This window comes from Panthera tigris, chromosome A2 (assembly GCF_018350195.1).
Source record: "Panthera tigris isolate Pti1 chromosome A2, P.tigris_Pti1_mat1.1, whole genome shotgun sequence".
NCBI lineage: Eukaryota > Metazoa > Chordata > Mammalia > Carnivora > Felidae > Panthera > Panthera tigris.
In genome coordinates, this window is record NC_056661.1 from 13,362,143 (window position 1) to 13,389,225 (window position 27,083).

General features: G+C 52.6%; 1 protein-coding gene and 1 long non-coding RNA gene across 2 annotated transcripts; one reads left to right on the forward strand and one right to left on the reverse strand.

Moving 5' to 3' along the window:
- Positions 1 to 4,078, reverse strand: LOC122236626. The gene is made up of 3 exons (XR_006214728.1): positions 3,983 to 4,078; positions 1,255 to 1,373; positions 1 to 1,060 (listed from the first exon to the last, which is right to left on the reverse strand). It is a non-coding gene; the product is annotated as an uncharacterized LOC122236626 (long non-coding RNA).
- An 8,936-nt stretch (positions 4,079 to 13,014) lies between these two features.
- CCDC124 (coiled-coil domain containing 124) lies at positions 13,015 to 23,600 on the forward strand. The gene is made up of 5 exons (XM_042978560.1): positions 13,015 to 13,094; positions 18,230 to 18,401; positions 22,187 to 22,376; positions 22,899 to 23,013; positions 23,152 to 23,600. Exons 2-5 carry the CDS (start codon positions 18,243 to 18,245, stop codon positions 23,357 to 23,359), a joined length of 672 nt encoding a protein of 223 aa, XP_042834494.1. The 5' UTR covers positions 13,015 to 13,094; positions 18,230 to 18,242; the 3' UTR covers positions 23,360 to 23,600.
- Positions 23,601 to 27,083: the final 3,483 nt, after the last annotated feature.

The window sequence follows — 27,083 nt, forward strand, 5'->3', positions numbered from 1 at the left end:
TGTGTTGTATATTCCATATGTTTTGACAAATGCACAGTGTCCTGTCTCCACCACTACAGTATCATACAGAATAATTTTACTGTCCTACAAAACCCCTCTGTTTGTTGATTTTTTTCCGATTTTCTGTGGATGATAGTATCATCGGGTTTCAATTGTTTTTCTTACGTTATTACTTTGGCCAGTGCTTCTGCATCAGCATTTAAGAGTAGCCATGACTGTGGGCGTTCCAGCCTCGTCCCGGGCTAGGTTACCTCTTCTGTTTCACCGTCCGACACGAGGCAGATGATTGCTTTCCAATCATGATCTTTGATCAGACTAATTTTTTTCCTAGTCACCATCAACTAAGAACTTGGAAAAAAAAAATCAGAGGTGGTTGCTGAATGTTATCCAATGTTTCTGCAGCCCAGTGAGATGATGATCATTTGATATTTTTCTCCTTTCATCTCTCCATTGAGTAAGTGAGGCTTTCTGAGGCTGAACTTTCCTTGCCTTTTTAGGGGGAAAAAAAAATCTGCATCCCCCTGGTATGGTGTCCTTTAGAGTACAGCTGCACTCAATTTGCTGATATTTTATTTAGCATTTTTGCAAGCAGCCAGGCTCCTGACCCCTTCCTGGCATCTGCTTACCCTGCAGCTGTGCTGATCCCTACGGAGTGTGGGGGAGGGTCTGCTCAGAACATCTGCATCAGCTTAACCAGGTGACTTCAACTCAGCACCTCCCCAGCCCCCTTCCCCGAGCTGCTCCTTCTCCAGGTTACCCAGCTCCTGGACTTCTGCGAGGGGGGGAGGGGCCAGCCACAAAGCTCCCCACCTCCCCGACACCCCAGGGCCTCCGGCTTGGCTCAGTCTCCCCCGCCCCGCTGATCTTGGCATCCGCAGCTGAGGCCAACAGAGGCCCCAGATTCTTGTTGAGATTCTTGTGAGACTTGTCAAGAAGCCAGACGGAGCAAAAGATGGGACCTGGTGGGAGGCAGGTAAGTTTCCACTGGTACAACCCCACCAGCCTCCTCCTCCGGGCGACAACTTGGGTCGGCTTCAGGCTCAGTTGGCTCCAGGCGCACCTGGGGCAGAGCAAGGCAAGGATAAAGGACCCCCCCGCGAGCCCCTCTATCCTGTCCTCCTTGGGGCCAGGTCTCAGACTGGGGCTGGAATCTGGGATTCCCCCTAAATCAGCAGCCCCTGAGGACCGAGGAGGCAGCTGACCTCACACCATCCCAACCCACAGTATAGACTCTCAACGAAAGAGCTGTGCAACCTGCCGTCAGTTGCTGCCCCTGTCTGGGTCATCCACATCACTTTCTCCAAATCCTGACCCGGCAACAGGTCACTCAAAAAGCAGGTCAACCTCTTTGTTGTCCCAGCAACACAGGGCTCCTACATCATGGAAAAAAAAAAAAAAAGATCACGAGAGGGAAAGATTTTCTTTTCTTTCTTTCTTTCTTTTTTTTTTTAAATGCCTACTGGGTCATATTCACATTGCTCTGAAATTTACTGTTTTCTTTTCAAGAGTAAATCACAGAAATGTTTCCTGGGCAGTAATTATAAATCTGATTCATCTCTTGACTTCTTAAAAAACTTGAATTTTCCTGTTATCTTTTTATCACACAATATGAAGTTTAGAGAGCCAGATTGTTCTGGAACGCTTATTATGAAACTCTGTAGCCCCCTACGGCTCCCATGTTTGATGAAATCAAGAAAAACAGCAACACCATCGGGAGGGAAGTATGAACAGTGTTGGAGGGATCTGGACTCACGGGTATTAGGGAACGAGGGTGTTTGGACTGGAGCCAGACACGTGGACAAGCCTCCCTCTTGCCCACCTTCAGCACCTGTGGATCCCAGATCCTCTTTCCCCAGATTCTGAAACAGCCCCTTGGTCTCCGCTCCCTGCATTCCGGCCTCTGCCCTGCTTCTCTACTCCCGAGGGATCTGACACCCAGCCTCCCTCCCCGGCTCACACATCCTTCATAGCTCCCTACTGCCCTCAGAACAAAATCCATCTGGTAGCATGAAGCCTCTGGAATCCCCTTCCCCTCCTCACGCCCACTCCCAGTGAGACAGCGAGGGCTCTGGACTTAGAGCCAGGCAGAGCAGAGTTCAAATCCTGATTTTGCTGTTTGCCGGCTCAGCCCGGGGGGGGGGGGGGGGGCTCTCGGTCTCTTGGACTCGGTCTCTTGGAGATTCACATTCCAGGTCGTAACAATGGGTGTGTGTTCTAAGGAGGTGGATTGATCTGGGGGCCGTAAGGGCATTGCCCTTGCCCTTGACCAAAGGCATTGCCGGGATGACTGGCCGCAGGCTCTGAGGAGCGCCAACCCGGGGTTCCTGGTGGAGGCCCATGTTTGATGTAGGGAAAGAGGCACCAGACTGGGCTACTATCGGGGCGAGAGGTGAGAATGACGTGATTTGAAGTGAGGTTCAGGAGCGAGCGGTCAAGAAAGAGTTCTTGAGGGGCGCCTGGGTGGCTCAGTTTGGTAAGCGTCTGTCTCTTGATTTCAGCTCAGGTCATGATCTCACGAGAGATCGAGCCCCCCCTCCACCCCATGGGGCTCTGCGCTGGCAGCCCAGAGCCTGCTTAGGATTCTCTCTCCTTCCCTCTCTCTGCCTCTCCCCTGCTCATGCTCTCTCTTTCTCTCTCTCTCAAAATAAACTAATAAACATTAAAAAAGAAAAGAAAAGAAAAGAACGCTTGAGATGTTTTGGTACAAAAAGGTGGGCTTTTTTTTTAATGTTTAAATTTAAATTTAAAATTTTTTAATGAAATTTAAATTGAAATTTGTGAAATGAAATTTAAATGAAATTTAACATTTGTGAAATGAAATTTAACATTTGTGAAATGAAATTTAACATTTGTGAAATGAAATTGAAATGAAATTAACGTTTGTGAAGTGAAATTGAACATTTGTGAAATGAAATTGAACATTTGTGAAATGAAATTTAACGTTTGTGAAATGAAATTGAACATTTGTGAAATGAAATTTAACATTTGTGAAATGAAATTGAAATGAAATTTGTTTGTGAAATGAAATTTAACATTTGTGAGATGAAATTTAACATTTGTGAAATGAAATTGAAATGAAATTTAACAATTTGTTAATTTAAATAGAAATTTTTTACATTTAAATTTAGAACTTTTTAATTAAAATACTGAGTGTGTTTGTACTAAAGCATGAGGAGAGGACCTCCGGCAGAAAGAACTGGAAGAACCGAGCTGGGGTGGGGAGGGGCCACTGATGATACACTCTGGAGTTGGGGGAGGGAGAGTGGAAGTCTCCAGAAGAATTTCCAAATGTCAAAGACTTCTGGGATCCTGCAGGCCTAGCTACTGTCAGGCTAGGTTGTTTTTATCTCTAGTGAGGCATTAACGCGAAGATTGGAAGGTCTTGGAGGAGGGTTATACCCCCCCCACCCCCCCACCCCCGTCTGCCTCAAGTCTTTGTCAATGGGCTATAGGTTATAAGGAAATGTAATTTTATCTACATTTCCTTTTGCCTTTGTTCCCCACACCCGAGGTGTGCAAGGGCTTCAGGGAACCCACAGATTACTCTTATTGGGAAGAAGGGTCAACCCCAGAAAGCAAATAGCAGCTCCGTGTTCCCAATAGCCCTGGTCACCCATCGAAGTCTGGTCCCCACCCCAGCCCACCTGGGGTCACCACCATCCACAGAAAGGTGCAGCGTGTTTGCTAAATGCAGTCCTTGCTCAAACATTTGTTTTCAAGACAAGACGCCTGCAGAGGCCCCATATGCCCTTTAGGCAGGGACAGAGCCCACAGCTGGCGTGGAGGAGGAGGAGAGGCGTGTGTCCCCCCGAGGCTGCACACAGCGGGACCCGGGGCTTCTCTCCAGGCCCGAGACTCTGGGCCAGGAGTCCCGTGGTGGGAGAACACGCCCCACTCAGAGCTCGGGCCACGGACTCAGAATCTCCAGCCTTCATCATAAAGAAAGAACGGAGTACCGACACAGGGCACAACACGGACGAACCTTGAAAACATCACGCCAAGTGAAGAAAGCCAGGAAGCAAAGGCCATGTAAGTGTTGGTTTGTAGGTTCGAGCCCCCTTGTCGGACTCTGCGTTGACAGCTCAGAGCCTGGAACCTGCTTCGGATCCTGTCTCCCTCTCTCTCTGCCGCTTGTTGTTGTGTTGTGTCTCTCCCTCAAAAATAAATGAATAAACATCAAAAAAAAAAAAAAAAAAAGAAAAAAGAAAGAAAGAAAGAAAGAAAAGAAAAGAAGAAAAGAAAAGAAATGTCCAGAATGGCAAACCCATAGAGACAGACAGCAGATTAGTACTTGTAGGGACTGAAGAAGGGGGATGGGGAGTGGCTGTTAATGGACATGAGGTTTCCTTTTGGGGAGATGGGAGCGTTCTGGAACCAGATGGACAAGATCGTTGCACAACACCATGAATGTATTAAATGTCACTGAATTGTACACTTTAATTGGTTAATTGGATGTCATACGAATTTCACCCCAACAAACAATCATAAATAAGTAAAATACTGTAATAAAAAAAAAGAATCATAGCCACTATGGAAAACTATATGAGAGTTCCTAAAACAATCAGATGCAGAATTACCACATGACCCAGCAATCCATTTCGGGATAGACCCCCGAAAGAATTGAAAGCAAATATCGAACAGATTCTTGCACACATAGCAACATTATTCAGAATAGCCAAAAGGTGGAAGTGACCCAGATGTCTACTGACAGATGCACGGAGAAATATATATATATAGTACACACACATATATAAAAATTTATATATGTATAGTGTATATATGTGTGTGTGTATATATATATATATACACACACACATATACACCTTAGAATATCATTCAGTCTTAAAAAGGAAGGAAATTCTCCCATTCATGCTCTGTCTCTCTCTGTCTCAAAAATAAAGAAATGTTAAAAAAAAAAATTAAAAAAAAAAAAAGGGGGTGCCTGGGTGGCTCAGTCGGTTGAGCGTCCGACTTCAGCTCAGGTCACGATCTCGCGGTCCGTGAGTTCGAGCCCCGCGTCAGGCTCTGGGCTGATGGCTCAGAGCCTGGAGCCTGCTTCCGATTCTGTGTCTCCCTCTCTCTCTGCCCCTCCCCCATTCATGCTCTGTCTCTCTGTCTCAAAAATAAATAAATGTTAAAAAAAAAATTAAAAAAAAAAAAAGGGAGGAAATTCTGATGCAGTCTACAGCATGGATGAACCTTAGGGACATAATGCTGAGTGAAATCTCCATTTATGTCAGGCCCCTAGAGTAGTCATATTTGTAGAGAGGGAAAGTAGACTGGGGGTTGCAGGGAAGGAACGGGGAATTAGTGTTGTTGTTTTTGTAAAGTTTATTTTCAGAGAGAGAAAGCCTGAGTGGGGGAGGGGCAGAGAGAGAGGGAAAGAGAGGATCCCAAGCAGGCTCTGCACTGACGGTGTAGAGCCTGACGTGGGGCTCAAACCCATGAACCGTGAGATCATGACCTGAGCCAAAATCAAGAGTCAGACGCTTAACTGACTGAGCCACCCAGGTGCCCCATCCTCAGCCCATTTTTAAAAAAATTGTTGAGGGGCACCTTGGTGGCTCAGTCGGTTGAGCATCCGACTTTGGCTCAGGTCATGATCTCACGGTTCGTGGGTTTGAGCCCCACATCAGGCTCTGTGCTGACAGCTCAGAGCCTGGAGACTGCCTCGGATTCTGTGTTTCCCTCTCTCTCTCTGCCCCTCCCCTGCTCTCTCCCTCTCTCTCTCTCTCTCTCAAAAATAAACATTAAAAATTAAAAAAAATTATTGAGTTATATGAATTCTTTATATATTTTGGATATTAACCATTTATTGGACATATGATTTGCAAATAACTTCTCCTGTCCAGTGGGTCGCCTTTTCATTATGATGATGGTTTCCTTCGCAGTGCAGTTCGATGTCATCCCATTTGTTTAGTTTTGCTTTTGTTTCTCTTGCCTTTGGAGTCAGACACATCTCTACCTCTAAGACCGCTGCTGAAAAGCCTACCACTTGTGTTTTCTTCTAGGAATTTTATGGTTTCAGGTCTTACATTCACAACTTTAATCCATCTGGAGTTACTTTTTGCGCACAGTGTAAGATATCAGTTTAGTTTCATTCTTTTACATGCGGCTGCCCAGTTTCCCCAGCACTGTTGATTGAAGAGGCTGTCCTTCCTCTATTAAATGTTCTTGACTCCTTTAAAAAATTTTTTTTTAAGTTTATTTATTTTTGAGACAGAGAGAGACAGAGCATGAACGGGGGAGGGGCAGAGAGAGAGAGGGAGTCACAGAATCTGAAACAGGCTCCAGGCTCCGAGCTGTCAGCACAGAGCCCGACGCGGGGCTCGAACTCATGGACCACGAGATCGTGACCTGAGCCGAAGTCGGCCGCTCAACCGACTGAGCCACCCAGGCGCCCCTCTCGACTCCTTTTTATAAACAAACTGTTCATCTATGTGTAGGTTTATTTCTGGGCTCTCAATTCTGTTCCATTGATCTGTGTGTCTGTTTTTATGCCAACACCATACTGTTTTGGTTATTACAGTTTTGTAGTATAATTTGAAATCAAGGAGCATAGAGTTTTTCTTCTTTCTCAAGATTGTTTTGAGCATTACATAATGATAAAAGGGCCAATTCAGCAAGAAGATACATATTTATAAATATTATGCACTATATATATATATATATATATATATATATATATATGTATATATCACAGAAGTAACAATGACCTTAAGTGATACATTAAACCAGATGGACTTAAGCTATATTTATGGAACATTCCAGATCATATGTTAGGCCACAGAGCAAGTCTCAATAAATTCAAGACTGAAATCATATCAAGCATCTCTTCCTGCCACAATGGTATGAAACTAGAAATCAGTCATATGAAGAAAACTGAAAACAAAAATGTGGAGACTGGGGCGCCTGGGTGGCTCAGTCAGTTAAGCATCCGACTCTTGATCTCAGGGGTGTGAGCTCAAGCCCTGCATTGCATTCTGCAATGGGCATGAAGCCTACCTTAAAAAAATGTGGAGATTAAACAGCATGCTGCTGAACAACAAATAGGTCATCAAAGAAATCAAGGGAGAAATAAAAAATTACGTAGAGACAATTGAAAATAGAAATACAACATACAGTAACATCTTGGTTTGTGAACCTGAAACATGCTTGTAATCTAAAGCACTTGTATAGCAGAGTGAATTTCAAGAACCATTGACTCAGTTGTAATCGTGGGACATTTCAGCGTCACGTACTACTCGTATAGCAAGATATCGCTCGTTTAGCAAGTTAAAATTTATTAGAAATTTTTGCTTGTCTTACAGAACATTTGCAGAACAAGTTACCTGCAGTCCAAGGTTTTACTGTAGCAAAATCTATGGGGTGCAGCAAAAGTGGTTCTAAGAGGGAAATTCATAGCAGTCCATGGTCTCCTTAAAAAACAAACCAAAAAAATCACAAGTAATCAGTCTAACTTAACACCTAAAGGAACTAGAAAAAGAAAAACAGGTAAAGCCTGAAATTAGCAGGAGGAAGGAAATCATAAAGATCAGAGCGGAAATAGATGAAACAGGGACTAAAAAGACGATAGGAAAGATCAATGAAACTTAATGCTGTTTCCTCAACAAGATAAACAAAATTTACAAACCTTTAGCTTGACCAACCCAGGAAAAGGGGAAGTTAGTATTTAATGGGGACAGAGTCTCAGTTTGCGACAATGAAAAAGTTCTATGGATGGCTGGAGGTGATGGTTTCACAGCACAGTGAATGGACTTAATACCACTGGCCATTTAAAAATGGTTTTAAATACCATTTAAAAATGGTTAAAATGGATGTGATGTATATTTCACTCCAAATTAAGAGAAAAAAGAATCTAGAGTCTTTAAGTGGCAGATTCCTAGAATTTGGGGATTTTAGGGACAGTAACCTTAAATTGGGTTCTTCTGAAAATACTTTGGGCTCTGATGAAGGCCAGCAGCCTTGTCCATGGCACCCTCTCTCAGTGACCTGGCCTGATCCGGCCAGGAAAGCCATGGAAGCTCTGGTTGGACCATGCTGGGTATGTTGGCTTCTTTTCTTTTTCTTTTTCTTTTCTTTTCTTTTCTTTTCTTTTCTTTTCTTTTCTTTTCTTTCTTTTCTTTTCTTTTCGGTTCTTTTCTCTTTTCTTTTCTTTCTTTTCTTTTCTTTTCTTTTTTCTTTCCTTTCCTTTCTTGTTTTTTCTTTTTTGAAGTTTATTTTGAGAGACACAGAGATAGTGTGAGTCGGAGAGGAGCAGAGAGAGAGGGAGAAAGAGAGAATCCCAAGTAGGCTCCATGCTGTCAGCACAGAGCACGACGAGGGGCTTGAACCCGTGAACCCTGAGATCATGACCTGAGCCGAAACCAAGGGCCAGATGCTTAACCACCTGAGCCACTGAGACGCCCCATGCTGGGTATGTTGGTTTTTGGCAAGGGAGACAGACACCATGGGGACCAGAGCGCAAGGAGGGGCTTATTTTTATTGGGTTCAAGGAAGGAGAGTTGTGCTCTGGATCGGCCACAAAGAGGAAGAGGGGGATGACTCTGTTTTGGCATCTTGATTTTTACCCAGGGGCCAGGAGGAATCGGGGGAGCCTGTGGCTATAACTGTGAGTAGCAACAGTTTCTCCTGGTAGCCAGGAAGGGAGACTTCTGGCCGTTTTTGTGATTTGCAAGGTGTTCTTGTGTTTGCCTGTGCTCAGACATGATTATGAACGGGTCTTTCTGTTTTGTTTTGTTTTTTCCATTTTTTATTTTGATTATGATTATAGACCCACAAGGAGTTGCAAAAATAGTACAGAGAGGTTCCCTCTGCTGATCACCCGGCTACCCCCAAAAGTGACTTGCGTATATTTGCAAAAGCAGGAAATGGTGGCAAAAAAAAAAAAAAATTATACACACACACATACAAGTACATTATACGTGTGTGTATGTATATATATGATGCGCGCATATTGTGTGAAGTAGAAACATGGCAAAAAATAAAGGCAGATTATAATTACGTGTAATGACCGGCGTTTTGTATCTCTTCCTTACTTAGAAACCAAATTCCTTTTCCATTGCTGCCGCATCAGATGACCACACACTTAGCAGCTGAAAACAACACTCATTTCTTTTTTTTTTTTTTACAACACTCATTTCTTATCTCATTATTTTCTGTAGGTCCAGGCCCAGGTTCATCAGAGCTCAACTGGGCTTTGGGTTCGGGGTCCCACAATCCCAAGTCAACGTGAAATTCAGTGGCATTTTTTTTTTAAGTTTATTTATTTTGAGAGAGAGAGAGTGAGAGAGAGCAGCGAAGGGGCAGAGAGAGGGAGAGAGAGACTCCCAAGCAGGCTCCGCGCTGTCCGTGCAGAGCCTGACATGGGGCCCGAACCCACGAACTGTGAGATCATGACCTGTGCCGAAGGCAGACGCTTCACCGACTGAGCCACCCGGGCGCCCCCAGGGTTTTGTGTCTTTTCGACAATTTTGTCCCATTAGCCGGAGGAGATGCTCTGAAAACATGCGCGGAAAGACAGTGCCATTTCCATTAAATCGTCTTTAAAGTTTCCCAAGTGAGGAGGAAAGGGAGAAAGACAGAAAAAAGAAATGAGGGGAGTCCTTTTCAGATACGACATTTCCACTCGGTCAAAGGACCGAGAAGTTTCAGTGGAGGAAAACCCATTGGCACAGGCACGCAAGCACAAACAGAGTCATTACACCCAGTTCAAACATTCATCTGGGTCCTTGATAATCTCATCAAACCGTGGATTGCAGAGCCCAGCCCTGTTACAGACGCCCCAAAGTCTAAAACAAACAAAGAGGTGTTTGGCCAAATGGTCTGTTTAGACAGGATGATCTCCCTGTGACAGCCTTTTTCTTTCTTGTTTCTAGATCCCTGTCCAATGAAAGGCCCCACAGTGGCCACTGCAATCCAAAACTTTGTTCCAACTCGTCCCCGATGGGGACAGTCCCAGCAGAGAGCGCCGTGTTCGAATTAACGTGACGGAAACACGAAAGACGCAGGTGCTTGGCCCGGACCAAGCGCAGATTTTGATGGAGAAAACTCCACAAAACAGCAACGAGTGTTGGGAGGGCCCCCGTGCAACCTCGGCTTTCCAGAACTTTGCTAAAGGCTGGTCGATACCCATCGGAGGCCGAGATGAGGTCAGCCTGGATTTAGAGTGGACCCTCAACCCAATGACACGTGTCTTTAGAAGAGACACAAGGGAAGGCCGCATGAAGAAGGAGGCGGAGACTGGAGCGATGTGGCCCCCGAGCTGAGGAATGCCTGGGGCTGCCGGAAGCTGGAAAAGGCAAAGAAGGATGTCCCCCAAAAAGCCCTTGGAGGGTCCTGGGTGGGGGCAGCGAGGGTCTTGGCGGGGTCTCGACAGGATGCCCATCCCTACTGATGCCCTACCAGACATACCTGTAGTCAGACCGAGTTGGGTGTAATGGCTCATTGCAGGGGGGCTCTGTGTAGCATCCCAGAAAGAGGGGGTTAGGAAGGGCTTATTATAAAACTGGGGCGGGGCGCCTGGGTGGCTCAGTCGGTTAAGCGTCCAACTTCAGCTCAGGTCACGATCTTGCAGTCCGTAAGTTCGAGCCCTGCGTCGGGCTCTAGGCTGATGGCTCAGAGCCTGGAGCCTGCTTCGGATCCTGTGTCTTCCTCTCTTTCTGCCCCTTCCCCGTTCATGCTCTGTCTCTCTCGGTCTCAAAAGGAAACAAACATTTAAAAAATAAAGGATCATAATTTTTGTGTGTGTGACTTCCTGACTGTGTGAGCCCCAGAAGACCAGGGACCATGTCTAATTTTTTTGTAAATGCTTATTTATTTTGAGAGAGAGAGAGAGAGAGAGAGAGAGAGAGAGAGAGAGAATATCCCAAACAGGCTCCACACTGTCAGTGCAGACCCCCACATGGGACTCGATCTCACGAACGATCGCGAACCGAGCCGAGATCAAGAGTCGGACGCTTAACCATCGGAGCCACCCAGGTGCCCCCAACTTGTCTCTGTATTCCAGCACAGGCTCGAAGTAGGCACTCAACACTTGTTTGAGAATGAGGGCATCGAAGAGCTGTAGGGTCACCACGATAGAAGCTAAGAATCCTTAGGATGGGGAGTAGCACTGTGAGGCAGGGTGTCTGGCCGGTGGCAAAAGTCATCTTGCAGAAGATTTTGCTTGTTCTGGAACGATTCACTTGACCTACACCTCTGGGTTATGTCAATATGAAGCAAGAGGCATCCTGCCCCCGGGAAGGTGTGACGAGCCAATCTCTCTTTTAAATTATTATTGGCATTTTTTTTTTTTTTTCTAAACCTGGCTCTTTACCAGCAGAAGGTTGACTAGGTGTTGGCTTCGCCGCCTCCACACATCCTGTACCTGATACCGAACAACACAGTTGACCCTTAAACTGCATGGGGTTTTAACCGCACGGGTCCACTTATCCAAGGGTTTTGTTTTGTTTTGTTTTGCTTTGTTTTGTTTTCTCCATAAATGCAGTACAGGGCTACCAATGTATTTTCTCTCCCTGATGCTTTTCTTAGTAACATTTTTTTCTCTAGCTTACTTTCTTGTAAGAATGCATTACATAATCTATATAACATGCCAAATATGCGTTAAGCAACCGACTGTTATTGGTCAGGCTTCCGGTCATTCGTCATTAAGTTTCTGGGGAGTCAAAAGTTATAGGCAGATTTTTTTTTGCAAGGTTTATTATTATTATTTTTTTAATGTTGAGAGAGATAGAGCGCGAGCAGGGGAGGGGAAGAGAGAGAGGGAGACACAGAATCGGAAGCAGGCTCCAGGCCCTGAGCCATCAGCACAGATCCCGACGCGGGGCTCGAACTCAGGGACCGCGAGATCAGGACCTCAGCCGAAGTCCGACACAACCGACTGAACCACCCAGGCGCCCCTATACGCAGACTTTCGACCCCGTGGGAGTCGGTGCCCCTAAATCCTGTGTGGTTCAAGGCTCAGTTGTACATGTTTTCTGCTGAGGCTGCTCCGGCTGCCTGGGTTCCGTCCCATGTCACAGCCACGGGAGAAGCAGAAAACAAACAGGTCAACACATGGACAACGCAAGCTGATTCTCTGACCGAAATAAAGGAGTCTTGAAAGGCAGTGGGAACCCACCAGGCTCTAGAGCAAGGTCCTGGCAGTGTGACTGGGGTTGCCTTTCAGAGAAGGACTCTGTGGTCCACTCGTCCTGCCCGGACGGTCCCCTAGATCCAAACCCTGCCTCTTTCCCCACAGCCAGGTCCAGGGTAACCACCCTCAGACCCCTAGTACTCCCCATGTTTACAGATGAGGACACGGAGCCCCAGGAAATGCAGAAACTCTCAAGTGTAGGTGCCTGGGACAAATTGACCCCCCCAAACTAATTGCTGAATAAAATAAAAAAGCAAGATGCGTGTGCAGGGGGTGGGTGAGAGTGGAGCATTTCAGGAGGGGGCCGGCGAGGAATTTGAGCTGCTGGGGGGGGGGGGGGGGGGAGCTTACATTTTGAGTAAATTCACTTCCTGGTGTCTCTGAGCCTCGGTTTCCCCAGCTGAACGGGGTGGGGTGTGTTAGTTTCTCTGCCACTTTCTCCGGCCTCCCCTCTCCCCAGCTTCGCAGGTGGGACGCAGAGAGTGTGGATTAGAAGAGCGCCTTCCCAGCGCAAAGCGACAGCACAATTTGGGAGGATTCTTCTGGGCTTGGCCGGCTGCGGACAGCGATTGGACCGCAGGCTCTGGCGCCCCCTGGTGGCAGGGCAACTCCCGCCTGACGCCGTCGGACCACGTGTGAAGTGGAGGCCGCCATATTTCATCCGGGCAACGGCCATCTTGGTAAAGGCGACATTCTAGATTGTCGTTTTTAGCCGCCCCTCCTAGTTTGCCAATATCTGAAGCGAGAGGAGGGGGTGGGGGCCTCATAAAATAGCCTCTTCGCGGAGAGGAAAAGAAGTGGCTGGTAACCTTGGCTCGGGTGGGAGGCCAGGGAGCGTTTCCCTTACCAAGATGGCGACAACGCTGACACGTCATCAGCCCGCGCCTCCGGGAGCTCGGCGCGCAAGCCCTGCGGTGACGTCATGGATTCGCGACCGGGCCGGCGCTGGGGGAAGGAGGTAGGAGCGGCCGCGGCGCGGGCGGAGCCGGGGGGCGGGGTGCGGGTGGGCCCGGCGGGGTGGCTAGGCCTGAGACCGTCTCCCTGGGGGGGCTGGAGGTGGGGTGGTCGGAGACCCGGGCACTTTCAGCGTCCAGGCAAGACGGCTCTCGCGGGGACTGTGCCCATTTCCCGGAGCGGGCGACCGAGACCCGGGGAGAACTGCATCCTTTTCGAGGCCAGCCAGCTCCAGCCCTGCCAGGCTTGGGGGTGACAGAGCTGGGTACGGACGCCACCCGGTGTCTTGCAGTGGGGTCAGGACTGGGGAGAGGCACGACGGGCAAGGGGGAGCCCGGAAGGGGTAGCGGGAGGGCTTCTTGGAAGAGGCGGTGTTGAGCTTTATCTTCTATTCTCTCTTTACTTTTGCATCCAATCAACCACGTGGGCCCGGATTCCGTCCTAAACGTACCCCCTTGTCCATCCGGAGCCACTCCCCGGATCCCTGCCTGAGTTCCTTGCTTATCGCACCCCTACAGTTCGCCTCTTATCCACAGATCAGCGCCTCCCGGTTCTAACACCCTCCGCATGTTTCCATCACCCTGAAATACAGATCCCCGCTTCGCAGCCTGCCTCCCCCACCCTCCTGGGGGCTCAGGAGCCCCTGACTCCTTCAGGCCTTTTCTTAGACGTCTCCTTCAGGAAGCCCTTTAACCCCAGCCTGGGTCAGAAACCCCCCTCGAGGCTTCCCCAGCGCCCTGCATGTCCCCATCACAGTTCTTATGGCAAGTTGTCACTCTTACTGTCTAAGCCCTAGCCAGCCTGGCGGTCAGATGGGTGCTGCTTCGCTACTCAGTGTCCCACGGGTACTAGGTGCTCGGTGCGTGTTTACTGAGTGACAGCATGAGTAAGTGTTTACCACAACAGAAGAGAAGCTGTCTGTGTAAAGCTCGGGCTGCCATTAAAAAATACCACAGACTGGGCGGCCTAAGCAACAGGAATTTCTGTGCCCACGGTTCTGGAAGGGAGGAAATGCAAGATCCAAGTGCCCCCCAGTTTGGTTCCTGACGCAGGCACCCTTCCTGACTTGCAAATGGCCACCTTCTCAACCGAGTCCTCACGTGGTGCAGAGAGCAAGGCCTGGTGTCTTTTGCAATGATAGGGCCACCAGCCCCATTAGATTAGGGCCCCACCCTTATGACTTCGCTTAATCGCTATGGCTCCCTCACTGGCCCTGTCTCCAAAGACAGTCGCCTTGAGGGTTAGGGCTTGTTGAGCCCCTACTGTACCAGGCAGTGGGGACCCAGTAGGGACCAAGGCAGTCCCTGCCTTCGCAGAACTCCCAGGCTGGTGGGAAACATGGACATTTGTCAAATAATCATATACATGAACATAAAATAGCAACCCCGACGAGGGCCTCAAAGAGAAGCTTGTGGTCTGAGAGAGGGTGTCTCAGGGAAGGCTTCATGGAGGCAGACACACCTGAGGTAGGCCCTGAAATTTTTTTTTTTTTTAATGTTTTTATTTATTTTTGAGACAGAGAGAGACAGAGCATGAGCAGGGAAGGGGCAGAGAGAGAGGGAGACACAGAATCAGAAGCAGGCTCCAGGCTGTGAGACATCAGCACAGAGCCCGATGCGGGGCTCGAACTCACAGACCGTGAGATCATGACCTGAGCTGAAGTCGGACGCTTAACCGACTGAGCCACCCAGGCGCCCCAGTAGGCCCTGAAATTTAAATAGGAGTTAACTGGGGCGCCTGGGTGGCTCGGTCAGCGAAGCGTCCGACTTCGGCTCAGGTCGTGATCTCACGGGTCCTGAGTTCAAGCCCCATGTCCGGCCCTGTGCTGACAGCTCAGAACCTGGAGCCTGCTTTGGATTGTGTGTCTCCCTCTCTCTCTCTCTGCCTCTCTCTCTCTCTCTCTCAAAAATAAATAAACATTAAAAAAATGAAAATAAATAAATAGTCAATTGGGTAAAAAGAGGCGTGAAGAGCAGCCAGGTGGAGGATGCAGCAAGTGCAAAGGCCCTGAGGTGGGAACCTGCAGTATGTTTGGAAAATGGCAGGGAGGCTGGCGTGGCTGCCACCAGTAAGTGAGGGGAAGATGGAGGGAGAGTAGGGTGGCAGGTTTTCTCTCTTTAAAGTTTATTCATAGAGAGAGAGAGAGAGAGAGAGAGAGTGCACACAAGTGGGAGAGGGGCAGAGAGAGAGAGAGAATCCCAAGCAGGCTTCACACTGTGTGGATCCCCACGTGGGGCTTGACCCAGGAGATCATGACCTGGGCCAAAACCAAGAATCAGAAGCTCGACCCAACCGGGCGCCCCGGGCGCCCCCGGGTGGGGAGTTTTCTAATCTGTAACTTGGACAGTGACTCCCAATTCTTGGCACTCCCCTGGAGAATCCAGGGTGGGGGTGGTTCTATTGAGTATATTGTGGACACTCAGTAATGAATGCTGACTTAGGTGGTCAAGGAGCAGCTGGGAGGCCCGCGGGATCAGGCCAGCATATCCCCCTGTGGCACCTCTTAAATCCAGGGGGTCGGGAGAGGGACTGGGATCCATGCTGTGTCTCAGCTCAAGGGGAGCACTTCAGCTGTGATCGCAGCTCTGAGTCTCCTGGGTCCACTGAGCGCCCCTACTTTGCCCTGCTCTGCCCCATGGGGCGCTCTCCTCAGTCTCAGCCTGGACCACCTGGCCAGGAGGCCACCCCTTGATGTTACGTGGGGGGGGGGGGGGGGGGGGGGAGCAGTGGCCTCAGAATCCTGATCCGCGGGGAACATCAATGGGGTCTGTCGGGACCCCGGGGTGGGCCAGCGGTTAGGAGCACAGAGTTGGGATTGGGGGTCTGGGTGCCTTCATCTGTAAACTGGGGCTGAAAGTAGCCTCTGCTGCTGCTGCTGGGGGGATGAAGTGGTTTAGCGTGTCCCTGGTGCCGAGCGTCGGTCCGAGTTGACCTCGTTATTACTGCCCGGCTCCATCCGACCCCACACCTCCCGTTCTGCCCATCGCATCGTTGTCGTCCCCTGGCCTATCCGCGCAGCAGCCACAGTGGGCTTGGGAGCAGCCTGAATCAAAATGTGTCCGTGCCCTGCTCCGGGCTGCTTAACGGCTCCCTGGTGCCCAGAGAATAAAATCCTTGCTCTTCCTTGGCCCATAATACCACACTCTAACAGCCCCGTGCCCTCCCACCCTCTTTTCCTCCCCCTCCCCAGCGCTCAGTGGCCTCATCAGTGCCGCAGGGTCTTTGCATATCCTGTGCCCTCTGCCCAGAAGCCTCACCCCTTCACCCTCACAGGACTGCCTCTGACCCGTCCCGCGGGGCTCAGCTCTGCCGTCACATACCAGGGTTGTGAGAATCCACTCAGACGCTGCGTATAAAACACGAAGCCCAGTGCACAGAGCTGCTGCAGATGGGAGCTGATGTTAGAGTTTCCAGAGGGCTCCAAGGTGGAAGCTCCTTGCCCCACAAGTCACACAGCTAGGAGGCTGGAATGGGGTGGCCTGGTGGTCCTGGGTCAAAGTGGCCCCCACGTTCTCTCCCCTTCATCTGTGGATGCTGGGCCTATTTCCCTAAGGGGACTGAGCTGGAGGTATTCAGGGGAGACAAACAACCCGGGAGTCAGGAACATCAGCCCGTTTCCCAGATGACGAAAACTGAGGCCCGGAGGACTGAAGGCACATGCCCTGGGCCGCACAGCCTTCCCTTTCTCACCTGGAAGGCAGGCTTTGGAGGTGAGACTCTGGGCTCAGAGCTATGTGACCTGGCCAGGTACCTTGACTTCCCCATCTCAGAATTGGTAACTGGGGCAGTGCCCACATTTAAAGCTTTGGAGGCATTCATGAAATTTTTTTTTTTTTTTTTTTTTTTGAGTAAGCTCTGTGCTGTGGGACTTGAACTCACAACCCTGAGATCAAGAGTCCCATGCTCTACCGACCGAGCCACGTAGGCACCCCGCTTTGGAGGCATTCGGTTGAGTTGGTCCATATGAAGGGGTTAGTGGAGGGAGGGTGGTGCCTGCTGTTCGTGTATATCATTTCCCCAGCACCCGGCGTGGGACTTGCACCGACCATGTGCCTGCTGGACAACAGCTTTCCACTTCTACATCTCCTGGCTGTGCAAGCCTGGGCTGGGTCACTGGGAGCAGTTCACGGCAGCCGAGTACCCAGCGAGGAGGATTCGGCCTCAGGGTTCTGGGGACCGAGGTGTCATGAGTGGCAGAATAGGAGGGGCCACACACAGACTGGCCCGCAGGGGTCCACCGAAGCATGGCTCCAAAAGCCAAAATGTGGAGGGGCGCCTGGGGGGCCCAGTCAGTGAAACATCCAACTTAGGCTCAGGTCGTGATCTCACAGTTTGTGTGTTCGAGCCTCACGTTGGGCTCCGCGCTGACAGGGTGGAGCCTGCTTGGGATTCTCTCTCTCTCTCTCTCTCTCTCTCTCTCTCTCTCTCTCTCTCTCTCTGTCTCTCTCTCTCCCCCCCCCGCCCCTCTCCCACTTGTGTTTTCTCTCAAAATAAATAAATAAACTTAAAAAATGATGAAAAAAAAAATGAAAGCCAAAAAGCGGAAACAACCCGGGTGAACGTCAGTGGTGAACAGATAAACAAAACGTGGTCAATCTGTACAATGGGATATTACTCAGCCATAAAAAAAAAGAACGAAGCACTGACATGCTAAAAAGCATAGAGGAACCTTGAAAACATCACACCGAGTGAAAGAAGCCAGGCCACAAAAGGCCACAGAATGCACCGTTCTGTTTATATGAAACGTCCAGAAGAGGCAAATCCGTAGAGACAGAAGGCAGATCGGTGGTTGTCAGGGGCTAGGGGGAGGGGGGAGGGTGCGTGACTGTTTGTTAGTGGGTGCGGGGTTTCCTTTTGGGGTGCCGGGAATGTTCCGGAACTATAGAGGCGATGGTTGTACAACATTGCGAATGTATTAAATGCCACCAAATTGGGCACTTGAAAATGGTTCATTTTTTGTTGTGTGAGTTTCACCTCAATCGATTTTTTTTTTTTTTAAAGGGAGATCACTAAGTCTGAGGCCCTCATTTTACAGACAAGGCCCTTGAGGCTCCAAGGGGCTCTTGACTGCAAGTGTGGGCACGGGGGCGCCGAAGGCCGCCTGTCCCCTGCTCACTGGTCCCTGCCCTCCTCCCGCAGCCTGCTGAGGGATATGCCCAAGAAGTTCCAGGGTGAGAACACCAAGTCGGCAGCGGCCCGGGCGCGGAGGGCTGAGGCCAAGGCGGCAGCTGATGCCAGGAAGCAGAAGGAGCTGGAGGATGCCTACTGGAAGGATGAGGACAAACACGTCATGAGGAAGGAACAGCGCAAGGTGGGTGGTTCCCAGGCTCCCGCAGTCAACATGGAAACGAGGAAGAAGGTGGCAGGAGGCCCCTGGGGCTTTGGCTAGAAAGTGAGAAGGCCCTGGACGGAGACCAAGGACGAGGAGGGCGGTGGAGGCAAAGGCCGGGGGTGGGGGGGGGGGGTCGTTAGGCAAGGCAGCCACCACCCTCTGCGGGCTCCTCTCTCTCCTCCGTGTCATGTCTGGGAAGGGTGTTGATCGCTGCTCAACACCCTTCAGGGTCCGGGACCGTCCCGCCCTGAAAAGAACGAGACAGCCCCAGACGTCCGCAGCGACAAGGCTGGGAGCTGCTGTACTAGGTCCCCCGCATCCACCCTGCTGACCCCAGGGCTCGCAGGCTCTTCTAGGTGTGTGCAAAAACACAGAAGAGTGCAGGGATGGCCATCTGTCCCCTAGTGGGTCCCAGTGTCAGGCACCCAGTGGGTAACTGAATTGGTGTCCGGGAAGTGGATCACGGGTGACGCTGACTGGCTCTGTCCAGTAGGTGGCGCCAGAGACCCACCGTCGCTGTCTCTGCTTTTGTGCCCCCCCCCCCCCCCCCCCCCCCCCGGGGGGCTGATCAGAGGTTCCTGACCAGACTGCAGAAAATATCACTGGTGACATACCTTCCCTGCTTGCCCGGTTCCGGGCATGCCTGGGTGCTTTTGGGAGTTTTTCCCATCACCTTGCTGTGCAGGACTGGATCCTGCCTTATTTTTAGTTGGACATGGCACGTCATTGGTTCCCTCCCCACACCCTGTGCTGCATTGGGTCCGTGGAGGTCTTTCAAGTTTCTTTTTGACTGTCCATATTTTGATAATATAGGATAGTTGAAAACCCAAAAGAAAAAAAAACATCGTCTGCCAAAGAGCCCTTATGCATTACGCAGAGAGAAAAAGCCAGAGACCTTTTTTTTTTTTTTTTTTAAAGTAGGCTCCATGCCCAGCACGGGGCTTGAACTCGCGACCCTGAGATCAAGACCTGACCTGAGCTCAGGAGTCAATGTTTAACTGCCTGAGCTAACCAGGTGCCCCATAGAGACCTGAAGCAGAGGTAGCAGCCCAGGCCCCAGGCCCCAAGAGCCCTCCCTGGGCTAGTGTCTTGGGCTCTGGGGTCCCTGGTTGAGAAAAGTGCGGCACGGATAAGGCAGGAAACCCAGGTCGCAGGGCTGTGGGGAAGGGCTGGGACTAGCCGAGGCCATGGGTCTACCTTTTGGTCTGTTACAAGGGTTGGCTTAAAGGACAGGCCCTGTCCTGGGTGTGTGGCTTAGGGAACTGTCTGTCTGCCCGCCTGTGTAGCATGCACCTACAAGAACATGCAGAGCAGAGGTCGGATAGGCTGGAGGGGCCAGATGAGCTCTCACAGCTTTTTGACCCTGTCCTTCTGGCACAGAGCCACCATATGCAAATGGACTAAAACCTTTACCAAAACAGGTGGAGGACTGTAGTTTGCCAACCCCTGCCGTCTGGAATATTCCCAGCCTCCAGGCCCTTCCCAGGCAGTCCACCCTCCTGACTGTTTTGCATGGAGTTGCCAACATTGGGTGGTTTTCTGCGGTTTGTCTAGCCCTCTTCCTGCTGATGGGCATGTGGTGCCCACAGTTTACGTGACCCACCTAGTCCTTCTTTTCTTCCCTATACAACAGCTGCTTTAAAAACATTGTTTCTGTGGGGGCCCCTGGGTGGCTCAGTCGGTTAAGCGTCCCACTCTTGGTTTCGGCTCAGGTCATGATCTCACGGTCCGTGAGTTCGAGCCCCGCGTCGGGCACTGTGCTGACAGCTCAGAGCCTGGAACCTGCTTCGGATTCTGTGTCTCCCTCTCTCTGACCCTCCCCTGTTCATGCTCTGTCTCTCCCTGTCTCAAAAATAAATTTAAAAAAGTTAAAAAAAAATTAAAAAATAAAGAAAAAAGCAAATTCATGCTCACTCCAAAACACTAAAAAACCCACGTCCTCTCTCATGTGACACCAGACTTTTCTCACCCAGTGTCCTACCCTAAAGCCCGTGTCTTCAGTTCAATAGGGTCCCACAGCCATATTTCTCCTGGCCACCAGGCAGCGGTCGCGGATGGGGCCGTAATTCATCGCCGCCCCCTCCCCCGCCGCCCGGAAGTCAGCAGTTTATCTCCACTTGTTCCGTATTAAGCAGCTCTGCCCGAGCACCTGACTCTCCGGGTTCCATGTCAATTATTTATGAGACTCACTTTTTATGGCTCAGGAATATTCTGCAGAGTGGACTTATCGTCACCCATCACCAGATACTGCCAATTGCTGATGGCTCTGTTTTTACAAACTGCAAGTGACTTTGTCAAAAAATTTTGCTGAATGTCAAAGCATAAATGCTCATGCTTCCTCCTCAGTCCCATGTCACTAGAGACTAACGGCCGCAAGCGAGTGTCTTTCCTGAGTTATTGGAGCTTTTTGGAATTCATGCATTCATGCAGCATACTTTTACTAACACCTACTGTGTTACTGGGCCTGGGGCCAGCAGGCAGCTGTTCAAAACCCAGGCCAGGGCCTGCCTCCTGCCTCCGGGACACACCAGATAGTCAGAGGACCAGAAGCAGGGATTTGCGGAACACTGGAAAGAGCCATGGGGCGGAGGGGCCGATAAGGAGCCAGGAGCTCGGGAGGAGCCAGAGTTAGCCGGGGAAGGAGGCCTCGGCGCCCCAGGAGGAGAGGACAGCCAGTGCAAAGGCTGAGGCAGGGCCGTGTTGGGGACAGAACGAACATGGGCTGTATGAGTACCGCGCAGGGACTAGGGGGCCTCGGGAGGACATTACCTCTAATTGACGGGTAAACCCAGGCTCGGACAGTGGCCCTGCCTGAGGTGCCTGAACACAGATGTGGGGGCCCTCAACCTTTAACCTCGCCTCCACTTTCCTGCTGGGCAGGCAGGTTAGAGTTCAGAGGCCCAGTGGGACACTTCGTTCCACTATAGGAGTGTCACAGAGGGCACTGAAGGAGTGGGGATCACCCCCAGGGCATGGAAGTCAGATGGCAGAGTTGTAGGCAGAGGGTAGGCAGGTGGAGGTGCCTGAGGTGCAGGGCCCTGTGGGGGTGCAGGTGGGAGGTGGCCGAATATTCCAAGCCTGTGGTTGCCCTGCACTACGAATGAACCAGGCCATGACTCTGCCCCCTGGTGGAGGTGGTGAGGGGCAGCGGCCAAGGGCAAGTCCTGTCAAGGCCTCGCTGGGGGGCAAGGTGGGACCGGTCACGGCCCCTGCGACACTTGGCTAGGGACAGTGCCCATAAGGGCAGACCCCTGCCCCAGCCAGAAAATGGGCTCAGACCTTCCCTGGGTCCTGTCACCTTCGGAATCCAATACAAACCTCTCCCTTGAGGCCCCTTGGGGTCCCACCCTATGTCCTCCCCACCTCTTCTGCCGAGCTTCCCCTCCCTGCTCCAGCCACACCAGCCTTGGTGTCTCCTCTGTCCTGCTAGGAGGTTCCTGCCTCAGGGCCTTTGCACCTGCATTCCCACCTGTAAGGACTTTCCTGTCCTCCGTCTCTCTTCCTGTCCGGCTCCTCCTCCAGCCCAGGTGTCGCTTTTCCTTCAAGAGCCACCATCCACCTGCCCTGGCCAAGGTTCCCTTTGCTCCCATAGTACTGTAGGCCGGGAGCCCTCAGGTAGGCCTGTTGTGCTCCAGCTGTGTCCGCTGTGCCCAGCACAGGGTCTGGCACACAGCAGGGCCTCAGTCTGCCTTGGGTGAGATAGATAAAAACCCAGACCTCGTGCCAGCGGTGGGGCCCACTCCTGATCGCCTCCCTCCCCCCAGGAGGAGAAGGAGAAGCGGCGCCTGGAGCAGCTAGAGCGCAAGAAGGAGACGCAGCGCCTGCTGGAGGAGGAAGACTCCAAGCTCAAGGGTGGCAAGGCCCCCCGGGCCACCGCGCCCAGCAAGGTCACCCGCGCCCAGATTGAGGAGACGCTCCGTCGAGACCACCAACACAAGGAAGCCCCAGACCCAGGTGGGGCTTTGGCTCGCTCTGGAGCTGCCTCTTTCCCCACTAAAGGCCAGGCCGCAGGACTAACCCTGGCTGAATCTAGAGCCCCTTCCTCACCCCCAGAGAAGCCGCCTGGGCTGTGTGGTGAAGCAGGGGTGGGCAGCGTCCTGGCGGGCCTGGCTTTGAGCACCGAGAGCATGGGCACAAACACGTGTGTATTTACTTGCTGTGCATCTGACCTCCGCTTGTGGTCCATGGGGTCCCCGGGGACTGAATGGGGTGCCCGGAGGGTAAGGGGACACCAGCCAGGAGTGGGGGTGCCTCCCGTGTGCTCAGTTGCAGGGAAGTCAGGATGGCAGCGTGGCCTGGGCAGGGGCCTGGGCGCTGGGAGGACAGGAGAGCACCCCCCATCGTTCTTTGCCTGCTTGCCTCCTCCTCTCTCCTCTCTTCCCCCACTGCGTCTCTCTCATCTCTCCGGAGCTCTGCATCCCAGCTTATCTCTGTCCCTGTGTGTGTCCCTGTCACTTGGCTGTCTTCTGCCCCCAGCCGAGAAAGCCAAGAGCCACTTGGAGGTGCCGCTGGAGGAGAATGTGAACCGCCGCGTGCTGGAGGAGGGCAGCGTGGAGGCGCGCACCATCGAGGATGCCATCGCGGTGCTCAGGTGATGGGGTGGGGCTTGAGCGCCGGGGGTGGGGCTATGTGTCTGGGGGCGGGGCACGGCCCTCCCCGCGGGCGGGGCCGCACCCTAGACCCCTCCCCCCCCCCTCACTCCGCTCTCCTCCTCACTGTCCTCCCCTAGCGTGACGGAGGAGGCTGCAGACCGGCACCCAGAGCGCCGCATGCGGGCGGCCTTCACCGCCTTCGAGGAGGCGCAGCTGCCGCGGCTCAAGCAAGAAAACCCCAACATGCGGCTGTCGCAGCTGAAGCAGCTGCTCAAGAAGGAGTGGCTGCGGTCGCCAGACAACCCCATGAACCAGCGGGCCGTGCCCTTCAATACCCCCAAGTGAGCCCAGAACTGGGGGAGCCGCCCTACAGGCGGTCAGGGTCATGACCTCACACGCCGTCCGCTGGGTCAGCTGCGTGGGTTACAGAGAGGTCCGGGGCTGAGGCAAGCATCCTGGGGGCTAGGTGGCATCATCGGTCGTGCCTCCCACCGGAGGGTCCCTGCTTCAAGTGACACCCACCACCCCCTTCCTGCGCCCGTGGAGCCCTGGGGCTGATGCCCAATAAAGGCAATCGGTGAGGCAAACCGTGCACTCGACGTCTCTATGGGTGGTGGGTGGGTGGGTGGGTGGTGGGGAGAGGAGGGCTGGAATGCAGGGATCACGGCCAGAGAAGATCAGGGCCCCCAACTGTGTGTTGTCGCAGCAAGCTGAGACCTGTGCCTGGCTCTTACGGCCTCCCCACCTGGCTGGCCACTTGTCCATTAAGGGACCTGGACCACCACCCCTCCACCCCTGGAAGCTTTGCTGGGCTGCTACAAGGGGACTGCTCAGAGAGGTGGAGGCACTGGCTCCAGGTCACAAAGTACTTCAGGGGCAGAACTAGAGGCGAGCTGAAGGCTATGTGTTAGCATCTTGAGGTTCTGGTTCAGAGTCAGCAGTCAGGTCACATACTGTGCTCGGGGGGTCAGGAAATGCTGGCTGCTCTGGTGTTACTCCAACAGGGGAGGCATCTGGGTCAAGTCATGGGCAGGCTTCCCAGTGGAGGATTTCTTCAGAGCGGTCCTGAGCGGGAGATGAGTCAGATCCCATTGTATAGGCAGGGCCGTAGGCAGGCGAGGGCCTGGAGGCTGGAACGGGCAGGTGGATCTGGGTAGGAATAAGTGTCCCATCAGAGGCTGCATGTCTGGGAAGGGTTGGGTGAGATCTTTTCCTGGTTCTGGCTTCCTAGAGCTTAGTTGGCCTTGGAAAGTTGGCAGAAAGGGAGGGCAGCAGCCAGATGGGCCCCCATGGGTAGGGGTAGGGTCCAAGCATTTACCAGGTCACTGCTATGGCTCTCACCCACGTGACAGCCTCCACAAGGCTGCCCTTGCGGCTTCTGGTCTCCATACCCCCCAACTGTGTGGCATCCAGGGCTGGGCCAAAGGGGGCCATGAGGGTTTCATGCAGGGAAGGCCTCGAAGGATGCATAGGAATTCTGTGCACAGACAGGGACAGAAAAGGCTGAAGGAACCACATGTGCAAAGGCCTGGAGGTCACAACTTTCCTGTTCAAGGGAGGGGTGCCATTAATAATTGGGTACAGCTAAAATGCAAAATGGAAGGTTCCTGAAGCAATTGCTGGTTGGCATAAAACTAACCAACATATATTGAACAATGGCTTAGTTTGGGGATCCTGGAACCAATTCTAAAACCACCACTAGAAGACATGTGAGGAATCCAGGAAGTATTCCCAGAAGACCCCGTGGGCTCTAGGGAAGTGAGACAGAAAGCAGGTGCCCTGCAGGGGTTGCCATGACAAGGAGGAAAATCGCACCAGGAAGCAGGGTGGGGAAGCCACCACCAAACTAGACCAGCTGTGAGAAACATCCCCTAGATGCTGGGCCCTGGCCTAGCACATGGTAATATGTCACCGAAGCCTGGGGACAGCCCCATGAGATATTTATCCCCTTTACAGATGGGAAAACGAAGCCACCTGCCTGTCACATAGCCAGAAGGCACCCAGGGCTGTGAGGGAGCCAGCAGGGACAGCAGTGGGGTCCAGAATCAGGGTTGAAGGCCAAATAATGGGTGGAGGGGCCCAGATGTCTCCTCACAAATAGAGGGTTCTGCCTTTTACCTCTGCGGTCTTAGGCCAGGGCCTTAATGGGGCTAAGCTTCAATTTCCTCCTATATAAAACGGGACTAAAACAGTATCTAACCCCAGGCTATCTCGAGAATCAACGAGATGGTGCCTGGGAAGGGCATATCCTGAAGAAAGGCTTGGCAAAGGAGCCTCCTGCGTGGGCACGCTGAGGTCTTTGTGGTCTGGAATTGGGGGGGGGGGGGGGGGGGAGGGGAGCGGTGGTGGTTAGCGACCAATGGTGAATAACCAGAAGGTAGATACCAGCTGGGCGTTCAGGGCCTCAGACGCCGGGCTGAAGAATAGGGCTTCACCGCAGGAAGGCAGGGAGCCACGGCGGGTCTGTGAGCAAGGTAGGAAAGGTATCGGAGCTGCGTGTGGCAAGCTCTCCTGGGGACCTGCAGAGGGATGGCCGGTGGACCAGAGAGGAAATAACACTCAGGAGCTGAGAGGACCGCTTCGATCCTCTGACAAAGGGAATATGGTAATAGCCTTTGTTCCCTAGCACGGAAAAGCCCCTTCTTTCTCCGGCCCCGCCCCCGCGGAATCCCAGGCCCGCGCTTGCGCGCGGGCAGCAGGGAATCCCCGACTCGGCTGCAGTGCGCGGGAGGGGGCGTGAGACGGGAGTTCCGTGCTCTCCCAGCCCTCCCCGCGCGCGTTGCCGGGACAACCGGGCGGGGCTGTGGGGACGCCGGGCGCTCACTGCGCCTGCGCGGGGGTGCTCGCTTCACGCGCTAGGGCTTTCCCGTCGAGCGCTGGTCTGGGAGGGAAAGCCTCGCCCTGCGCGCATGCGTCGATGCCCGACCGACCCCCGCCCTGTGGGCAAGGGAATCCTCACTCGCCGCAGTGCGCACTGGGGGAGGGGTGGGGAAACCGGCTCAAACCAGAGTGGGGTTTGCTGAGGAGGTGGCGGGGGAGGGAGAGAGAGTGGGGTCTTCCGGAGGTTCCCGCTCCGGCCCTCGCCGTCGCCTTGGCAACCGGGCGCGCGGGCCGCAGGGAGGGGTGCGGCGGCCTCAGGGAAGCCGGGCGGCTCTGCGCCTGCGTGGAGCGCGGCGCCGGTGGCCGGGGTTCCCCCTTGCGCGCCCCGGGGATTGACGGGGGAGGGTTCGCAGAAGAGAGGAGAGGGTGGGTGCCCGGGGAGGAGGTTAGCGCGGAGAGAGGGGCCGTGGAGGAGGAGGGGGGGGGGATGGTGGAGGGACGAGGAGGAAGGGTGGGTGCCAGAGAAGGTGGGGGAAACGCGAAGGGCTGGGGAAGATGGGGAGAGGGGTGCAAGAGGAGTAGGAGGAGTCGGAGGATGGGGTAAAGAGGGAGGGCGTGGAAGGAGGGGGGACAACAAAGGAAGAGAGAGGAGGGGAGGGGGAAACTTGAGGAGCAGTTAAGGGACGTGGACAGCCTGTGGGGGACAAAGAAAAGCCTGGGAAGGGAACATGTGCGGCGCCGGCGACAGCGTGATGGACTGGGAGAGGACGGACACTTCCAGGGCCCCTTCTCCTCCTCCTCCGCACGAACCCCAGGTTTGCTTGGCCAGAAGATCTGGGCTTAGAGTTTCCAGGTTTAGAAAAAGAAAACTACGTCGCCCAGTAAAACTTGACTTGCAGATAAACAACGAATACTTTTTATTTTTACAAGTATGTCCCATTCCATGTCCTGTATTTTATGTGGCAGCCCTAATCGTGCGTGGTCGGGCACCCCCCCCTTACTGTCTTCCCCCACATTCCGGCCTGTCCTTTGAGACTTTCTGAAACCTCTCGGATGATGCCTTTGTCTCTTGCCTCGCTGGTTCCCCTGGTCCTGCATGCCAGGTCCCCCCACTTCCCATGCCAGTTCCCACCCTTCTGGCCTTGAACACCAGCCTGAGGTGTAGTCTGGGCCGGGCAGTGAAATGTGCAAAGACAGGGCACTCACCCATCCCGACGCTTTCTCCCTCAGCACCCACAAGCCCCCCCCC